Source organism: Toxotes jaculatrix, chromosome 23 (genome assembly GCF_017976425.1).
Source record: "Toxotes jaculatrix isolate fToxJac2 chromosome 23, fToxJac2.pri, whole genome shotgun sequence".
Taxonomy (NCBI): Eukaryota; Metazoa; Chordata; class Actinopteri; family Toxotidae; genus Toxotes; species Toxotes jaculatrix.
In genome coordinates, this window is record NC_054416.1 from 2,563,826 (window position 1) to 2,572,781 (window position 8,956).

Genomic DNA, 8,956 nt, shown 5'->3' on the forward strand with positions numbered 1-8,956 from the left:
CCTCATGCGTGGAATTTTTGTTTCATATCTACTGTTGACAACGTCCAATATCTTTAACAATAACAGATGTGCTGGATGGACTACAAGGCCGTGATAAGAGGCGCACACACACATGAAAATGCAAAAGGGAAACATATGCACATATGAAGGTGTACATGTAAACACAGGCACACGCATGATCCCATTTTGAATGAAGTGGGGAATTCAGGTTCATTCCTTACAGTAAATGCTTTCATGTTCCAGTTTGTGTGTGTGTGTGTTTTGGAAAGAGGAAGGAAACAGACTGTGAAAATATGGAAATATAACTGGCTGCTATTATTATATTATTATTGATATTATTATTATTATTATTATTCAAGATCCATCACACAATTCAGCTCTCACTTAGAAACCCAGCTGCGTTTTCATAAATGTTTGGAAATAGTTAAGTTGAATTATTTTTGGCAAAATTAGACTATTAGATTAGATTATTTTTTACATCCCACCTCATTACATTCACATTCAGTCTGCACTTTGATGCAATTTTCCCTTTTCCCAAAGGACATTCACTTTATAAAGGTCAGTGCGGAAAACAGTTCTTACAAAATGCCCATTATACTCAAAATGAAACACTTTTCACAATTATCATTAATATATTGAATAATAGGTTCTGTTTTTGGAATACTTGTCGGGTGTGGAGCCTAGAAACTGTGAGAAAAGCAAAAACTCTTAAAAGTCACTGCTCTCGGCCAAAAGTAGTCTGAGCTTTGCCCAATCAAAAGTTTTGATTCCATATATTCACTGCTACTTTAAAGCCCAAGAGACAGAGGGTCATTCGGGTGCTTGTAGAATAGAGCTTATCATCACAACATTTATCAGTTATTACTATTTAATAGATTTGACGTCCAGATATGTTAAATTCATCCTTCATTTGCCACCAGAGTAACAGCTGAAGGTTCAGGTTTGCTTCGCAGACAGTCAGAAAACATCTCTGCGTGGAAATGTGTGTGTGTGTGTGTGTGTGTGTGTGTGTGTGTGTGCAGCATGTCCCCGCCTCTCAGTGTGAATCTGATGGCTTCCTGTATCTCTGAGCAATAATGAGAGTGCAGTGAGTTCGTTCAGCATTCCACTGTTGGGCTAATAATCCGATGCATTGTAGACTGCAGACATATCCTGTGCTGCTGCCATAATGAGTAAAACCTCGTATTATTTCTTAGAACAACAAGAAATTTAGCTTAATTAGAGTTCTTACACATATGTGGCTCTGGAAACAAGACTTCCTCAGTCCCGCACTTAGATTCATTATATATTGATTTTAAAATCGCCTGTTCCGCAGGTTTTTGACATAGAAATGGTCCAAATTCAGCAGCAGCCTTATCAGCACCGAAGAACACTGCAGGGTGGAGAAACACACCCACTTCCCTTCAGCAGAAACTCGTGCTGACCAACACTTTGCACCAGATTGAAGCCTTCCTTCATTCCTTCGGCGTTATTAACCCGCTTTAAATCTCTTCCACAGACTTATCCCGCCCGGCAACAGGAAACAACCAAGCTCAACAGGAAATTCAGCCTGACTGAGAGGTGAGCCACTTCCTTTGACGACCACAGAGTACAAACACAGACACATACATTCATATGAACTGCTAACTGGTAACTACAGACGCACACTTGCTCCATCTCTGTCTGATTGTCTCTAAGTGAGTGCCCGGAGACGTTAGGTGGGGTCAGCCCATTGTGCACTGGTGGGCGGAAGTCCCACTCAGTCATGCCTGGTTGTGATTTGACTATAATGAGCTCTAAGTGTGCAGAGCAATCATCCATGCTTAAAATGTGACCATAACGATATGTGGTTGGATGGTAATTCCTGTATGTTAGCATGTAGGGGGGCTTTTAGGACATGCATGGCTCGTAAAGGGGCCTCTACTTATATTTGACCTGAGAGAGAAACAGTTGAGCGATTCTGGGATGCAAAACGGGGAAACACTGACTGTGATTTGACCACTTTCTCTGACTTTATAAAGGACATTTCCAAAAATCTCTGCCACACGTCCCTGTTTACCATCAAGGTCCTGAAAACTTAGCTTTTTAACATGAGCAGTAAAGTCTCACACAAATGCCCTAAATTTAGAACAGTTTTGAAAACTTTCATCAGGTTTAACACTCATTTAAATCACATGATGAAGATGACAGAAAACCTGAAAGCACTTTTTATGCTCCTTTACCTTTTGTTTATTGGCAGGGAGTGTAATTTCTTTTCTTCTGTAATTTCACTCTCTCCACATCACAGGGACTACCCAAGCTGGAGACGGGATCCCAGACCTCCAGGGAGCATCAGTCAGCATCAACAGCACCTCCACCAGAGTCGATGGGGCCCCAGACAAATTGACAGCAGCAGCAGTGACCGCAACGGATATGCATTCACCCCCCCACCTGCTCCTCTTGCGCTACGGGGACGAGCCATGTCCGAAAATGACCTCCGCTTCGACGGCAGCCACCGCTGGTCACCGTCGATTTCTGTGGCGACCAGTCAAACCCTGAGCGAGGTGGAGGAAGCAGCGGGCGGCGTCAGGGGAGGAGAAGCAGCAAACACTGCCAGGCAAAACAGGAAGAAGATGCCGCCTCCCCCAAGACCACCGCCCCCGAAGTGGGAGCAGTTCCACCGTAGGCGTGCATCTCACCACACCCTGTTCTCCTCCTCTTCTTCATCTACTGCTCCTCACTCCATCCCTCCCTCCTTCAACACCGCAGAGGGACGCCATTCAACTCACTCCTCCTCATACATCCCTCCTCCTGAAACGTCCAGACAGAGGTCCTACAGTCTTCCTCCAGAGAGACAGGAGGTGATGGAGAGCTGCCCTCGCTGCAGCTGCAACCAAGCTCAAACCCAGGAACACCCCTTTCCCCACGTCCCGTCCAATCAGAGTCAGGCTCCGTTTCAGGAACAATCCTTTACTGTTGCTCCACCCAGTCCCATGTTCTCCAGACGGGCTTTCAGACCAGTGGCCCCGCCTCAGAGAGAGAGGGAAGGGAACCTGAGGAGCTCGTATGGAGGACAGCAGGAGAGGGTGGAGGGCGTATCATCTCTACCTCCACTGCCACCGCCACCAGCAGACATTAGTATGAGCAGGTGATGCATTTTATTCTAACACTCTGTTAAGTAATTTTTATATTTTCATGTTTTATTATTTAACATGTAATTATTTTTGATCGTCTGTGTCTCTGCAGCGTGTCTGAGATTCACGTCAGCCACAGCCCAGACCAGGACAGAATAACAGCGAAACCTCACAAACAGCAGCACAGTGTGAGACCTGGAGCCGAGTGGGAGAGATCCCCATCACCCAGAGTTCATAGGGAAACGGCACTTCCTCCAGATGTAGAAAATGGAGGTGTTGTACCTCCTGAATCCTACTTTGCCATAGACTACGAGCAGCAGCAACAGCTTCGCGTGAACAGAGGCTTTCAAACCGAGGAGCAGCACAAGACCCCAGAACCAGGAACTGAATCTGAGACTACCCTCAGTCCAAGTCCTGCACACAGCCTGGAGGCCGACCTGGACGTCCCGATGGAAACCGACATCGATGATTTCCAGGAGGAAGAGCTCCCAGCACAGGCTGAGCCAATCACCAGCGAGCTCCCATGTTTTGCGCTGCCAGTTACGGTCCTGGAAACGGACATCGACACCTTACCAGATTCTGAGGCCTCGCCGCTGGCCAGGACGAGGGCGGAGAGCAGCTCTATGGAGGAGGAGCTGGAGACTGGGGAGAGCAGGAGAGAGAGGCTGAGCCTGGAGGAGCTGTTCCCCCACGGCGGTGAAGGGGAGTCGGGCATGGAGAGCTGGAGAGGAGCCTACCAAACCACGGAGCACAACACTGACAGCTTGGATAGGTAACGAAAGAGAAGGAGTTACAGGGCTTAAATCTGAGTGGTGGAATTTGATTTGAACTCACTTAGCTCATTCCCTCTTTCCCACAACTGTTCCAAAGCACGTTACTGCAGCCAGTTAAAACAGTTAAAAACTGTTTTTTTTTTTTTGCCAACACGGGTGACAGATACGTAGATGTTACTGCACACGACAAAAAGTCCCGGAGTGTTTAGATGATCAAAGCAAAATAAATAGGAAAGTGAATGTGCTCAGATTAGTATAGAAACCAATTTAGAATTCAGGTTTATTCATAAGTTTAAGACATTTAACTAATCCCACACCCTGCTGCTCTTTCCTCTTTGATGTTAGATATATATGAACTACTTTATATTCTTTGTCATTTTACAGATGTTGTTGTTTCTCTTTTGATCATCCCCTCTGTTAGCTCCCGCACTTTGGTCTTATTTATTTGCTTGTTTGGAGTTGAGATGATTTCCACATGCCCCTTGGTTTTTTCTTTTTGTCTCACTTAGCCCAGATAATTGATTGCATCTCTTATTTATGTACTTTTGTAATCACTGTATTTTATGACCGTGTGTCTGTTTTATCGTTTTGCCTCTGAGTTTTATCTCTTCATAAATAAAATAAACTCTCCTCTCGTTGCCTCGCTCCCCCTCAGGCGGTCCGGTGCGAGCTCCAGCTGTTCGTCCTATTACAGCACGTCAGCAGCCAAGGCTCAGCTCCTGTCACAGATGAAGGACTTCACTGATAACAGAGAGAGGGACGAGGATGATGAGTTGACTTACAAGGTGACAAGAGCAGCTACTGCCGTGCTACTTTGCTAGTGGTGTTGAAAGATCCGTATTTTCTTTTTTGCAGCGTTTTTAGTATTTTCCAGTCAAAGTTAACACAAAGACGATGTGACATTGACAGACATATGTTGTAGGTTACTTTCCTTTTGTGGTGTTAAAATAATTCTCCATCTGTCGTGCAGAAACAGCTGATGGAGAGCCTCCGCAAGAAGCTGGGGGTGCTGAGAGAGGCTCAGAGGGGACTGCAGGACGACATCAGAGCCAACGCACAGCTGGGAGAGGAGGTGGGGGGACACTTCCTCCAGTTATTCATTCATCTGTTCATTGTGTCTGTTTCGGTCGTCTCCAGCTGTGTCCCTGTCCGTTGTCCTCAGGTGGAGAGCATGGTGGTGTCGGTGTGTAAGCCCAACGAGGTGGACAAGTTCCGCATGTTCATCGGCGATCTGGACAAGGTGGTCAGCCTGCTGCTGTCGCTGTCTGGGAGGCTGCTGAGAGTGGAGACCACACTGGACACACTGGACCCAGAGACGGAGCACCAAGAGAGGGTGAGGAGACGAGGAAAAGAGGAAGGACAGAGGGACTGTGAGGTGTAGGAGGGACTAGTTGTGACCTCTTCAAAGCGCTGCTTCTGTTCCAGATATAACACGTCTGAGATACAGGAGTGACAACAAAAATGTTGGGTTAGAATAAAGTTTAAATATTCTCATATGTACGTCCACTCATGTCTTGGCTCTTTCTCTCTGCCCTGTAGCTCCCTCTGCTGGAGAAGAAGCGTCAGCTCATGAGGCAGCTGTCCGAGGCCCAGGACCTGAAGGACCACGTTGACCGCAGAGAGCAGGCTGTCAGCCGGGTGCTGGCCCGCTGCCTGTCCCCTGAACAGCACAGAGACTACAGGTACAATTCAAGAGTCAAATCGTTTTCAATTCAATCCACGTCTGACACACTCTAAACTTGGGTGGATGACCCCATACTGTGCACTAAGATACGGTTTTATATTGTTTCTCTCTGTTTTTCCCTCCGCAGTCACTTTGTGAAGATGAAGGCCGCTCTGCTGGTGGAGCAGAGGCAGCTGGAGGACAAGATCCGGCTGGGAGAGGAGCAGCTGAGGGGGCTGAGGGAGAGTCTGGGGCTGGGACTGGGAATGGGTATGGGAATGTCAATGGGATATGGACATTACTGAAAAAAATAATCTGAAGATATGAAGAAGAAGTGCTGAAGTCCCATTTACTGTATTCTAGATCAGTTTCAAGACAAGGAACGAAAAGGAGACCAGTCCAAACGGAGTCCAGTTTAGGATTAAAACTAGAAAACACAGTGTAAGTGTTTGTGTTTATTGAAGGAACAGTTTGACTATTGATGGTTGTGTTCATTTGCATTCTTGCCGAGAGTCAGATGAGAAGATTGATCCGTCTCCGATCAACATTAGCCTCATTTTTAGCATCACAAAATGTCAAACTGTCCCTTTGAGAATGAGCAGTGATGCACCAGCACCAAACCAACATCTTTAGCAGCTCGGACACCCTAAATCTGAAAATGTAACTCCAAAATAGGCACAAGTCCAAGGTTATCAAGAGGAAGAAAGACTGGACTTTAGATCAAAACACTAAGAAGAAGAAAGTTGGATCCACAGAAGCGTCTGCAGTTCACCCCTCGCTCTGTTCTGAAGAGCGAAACATGTAATCTTCATTAACAAGAGACTTCAGGAATCAGACAAATCTCCAACTACAACAGAAACATATCGACAAAGTATCTCCAGAGCCGTGATTTCAGAGCAGACAGCACGCTGACAGATGGGATTACTGAGAAGATGTTTTCCCTAAATTTCACCCAAGTAAAAGACTGAAACTGAAGCCGTGTTTACTGAGGTTGTCGCTACACTTTTCACCCTGTGCTCCACATTTTGTGCCTGACACACGTACTGTAAACCTGTACTCCTGACTCTACACTTAATCTGAACATTAGCGTATGTTGCCAAAGACATTTTGCTTGATGAATGTGTCACTGAGACGCTGCTTTTTTGTTGTTGTTTGTTTTGTTTTACTTTCATATTTAAGTCTCCTGGTTCAGAGAATCGAAGGAGAACTGTTTTCGGTGCTTCACACTAAGAAAATCTGTTTCCGTTAACAACACTAAAGTCAATATTGTGATTCTTAATTGTCACTGATAAGTTAGCTAAACGTGTAATGTCTCTTTCTGACACCTGCATTGAGAAACACATATACTGTATTATCTAGCATAATATCATCATATCCCTTTGTATGGCTCATTACTGTAATGTCTATGGCTGTAACATGTTTTACTGTGTGGAGTTTGAGACTCCACCAACTCGTTATACTATCACATAATTATTGTCATGTACAGAAGACACTTGTGTTTATAATGTATACGATTTGTATATAATGATTTTGGTTTTTGAAATTCCTGGAATTGGTTGTAAAAGATAAAAGAAAAGACAGAGGAGAGTCGAAGTTTACTGTATATTTAGATCAGAAAAGAACCTGAGGACAAACTGTTGCAGTTGCAGTTTTTGTTGTTGAGCTTGTTCCTCCGTCTGGTGAAGTTCTTTCCCCAAACTCTGTCTTCTGTTGGTCCCAGTTGACGTTTAAATTGTGCAGTTAATATTTACTGGAGACTGGTGCTAAAGAAAAGAAAAGAACTATAAGGCAAGGCTGGCTGTTTCCAGTCTGTTTATCCCAAAGTGACAACCTATTCTTCTAAAACTAGAGTAAAATAGTTTTTTGTTTTGGTTTAAATTGACATAAACACACAGAAGAACTTGATCTTTTCCCAATTCGTGAATCATTTATCTTCCAGAGACACAGAATTTAAACACAAGGGCAGATTCCTGTCATTCAGGTTAATTATACACCACCCCCCCCCCCCCCCCCCCCTCCCCCACTCCTCTCAAATCCCCACACCCTGCTTTCTGCTCTCACCTCCTTGGACATCTTGTGATTTGTAATCTTGTCAGAGTCTCCTGAGCTTTACCCGGTATCCTAAACCTTGGACAGGACAGAGTTCAGCTCCGTCTCTCTGAGTAAATCAAGTTTGAAAACACAAAAACGCTGCAGCTCAACAAGAGATGGGAGGGATATTGGAAGAGGAAATGTGTATATTTTGGCTGTTGAAAGGTGGACTCGCTGAAGTTAAGTGAAAATACAGCATCTCTGAAAACACAGGCATCTTTGTCTCTATCATTTTCTGCTTTATCAGTATCACTAGTTAACTGTTGTGTTAAGAAGCAGCAAATTTCCAGCTTAAAGGTTGTTAAAAGTTAGAGTTTTACACTTAATTTAGTTTGTTCTGAGAGTATTCCTGCTGTTCTAATGCCAAGCAAACCCTGAACATGAGATGTCCACATATATTTGTTAATTTTGTTTTGTTTTGTACATATTCCATGTATTCTTGTATTATAACAGCCTTTTTCTAAACCAACTGGAAACTTATTGACTTGACAAGAGAGAAAGGACGTTGCATGATGGACCAGTAAGAGAGTTTGTTTCTTTTGTTCGTGTTTTACTTTGTAATTTTGATTTATTACAACACGTTTTTTTTAAATGCAATAAAAAAATGCATTCTTTTTGTAACTGCAAAAACACTCATGTGAGGAAAAAGTACCATAAATAATAATAATAGTATTTTAAAGTAGCTTCTCGTCTCCTGTCGTGATTTATATATCTGCTGGGTGAACGGTCTCTTTATGCTGCTTCAGTGTCCGGTGCCGAAATTTATTCCCTTCAGGGGGAAACTGTTGTTTGGATGTGGTGGGACGCTTAAGTAAATATGGCTGAGGAGTAAATGGAGGCTGACAGATGATGGGTGGAGTGCTGAGAGTCATTCAGCAGCTCTGCGGGAGCCGGAGAGTTGCGGTGTGGAAACTAATTTAAGGGAGGTTAATGTTTGTGTCATTAATACTGATGATGGGCTGCACAGCGGGGCTTCGTAAAATGTTCACTGGAGCTGTAAAGGCAGGAATCATTAAAACATATTGATGTTATTACAGTGTGGGGACGATCAACAGGAGGCCAGAGACGTTTAAAGCCTCAAACCAGAGATTAGAAATCAACAAAATAAAAGAGACTTTGCAATAATACCAACATTCTAAGTTAAATCTTTGACTTATTAGCTTATGACGCTTATTTGGCCAAAGTAAGACTTTTTTATGCGATGTCAGATGATTGATTAATGAATAGGAAAAACCTGGGAACCTGTTTAATATCAAAAACATTGATAAGCCTGTTTGAGTATGAACTTTTTTCACATCCCATTCCAAAACAATTTCAATCCTCTTCCTGGAGACAGA

At 43.9% G+C, this 8,956-nt stretch overlaps 1 protein-coding gene across 2 annotated transcripts in view; it reads left to right on the forward strand.

Annotated features, from left to right (window-relative positions):
- The window catches only part of shroom4 (shroom family member 4), a 49,994-nt gene extending 41,693 nt beyond the window's left edge, over nucleotides 1-8,301 (forward strand). For both annotated transcript variants that reach the window (XM_041031083.1, XM_041031084.1), the window contains 8 exons: nucleotides 1,499-1,560; nucleotides 2,267-3,106; nucleotides 3,205-3,864; nucleotides 4,521-4,650; nucleotides 4,836-4,937; nucleotides 5,028-5,198; nucleotides 5,405-5,547; nucleotides 5,677-8,301. In XM_041031083.1, the coding sequence (XP_040887017.1) occupies nucleotides 1,499-1,560; nucleotides 2,267-3,106; nucleotides 3,205-3,864; nucleotides 4,521-4,650; nucleotides 4,836-4,937; nucleotides 5,028-5,198; nucleotides 5,405-5,547; nucleotides 5,677-5,833 (2,265 nt within the window). In that variant the 3' untranslated portion in view covers nucleotides 5,834-8,301. The remainder of the gene's footprint in view (nucleotides 1-1,498; nucleotides 1,561-2,266; nucleotides 3,107-3,204; nucleotides 3,865-4,520; nucleotides 4,651-4,835; nucleotides 4,938-5,027; nucleotides 5,199-5,404; nucleotides 5,548-5,676) is intronic.
- Nucleotides 8,302-8,956: the final 655 nt, after the last annotated feature.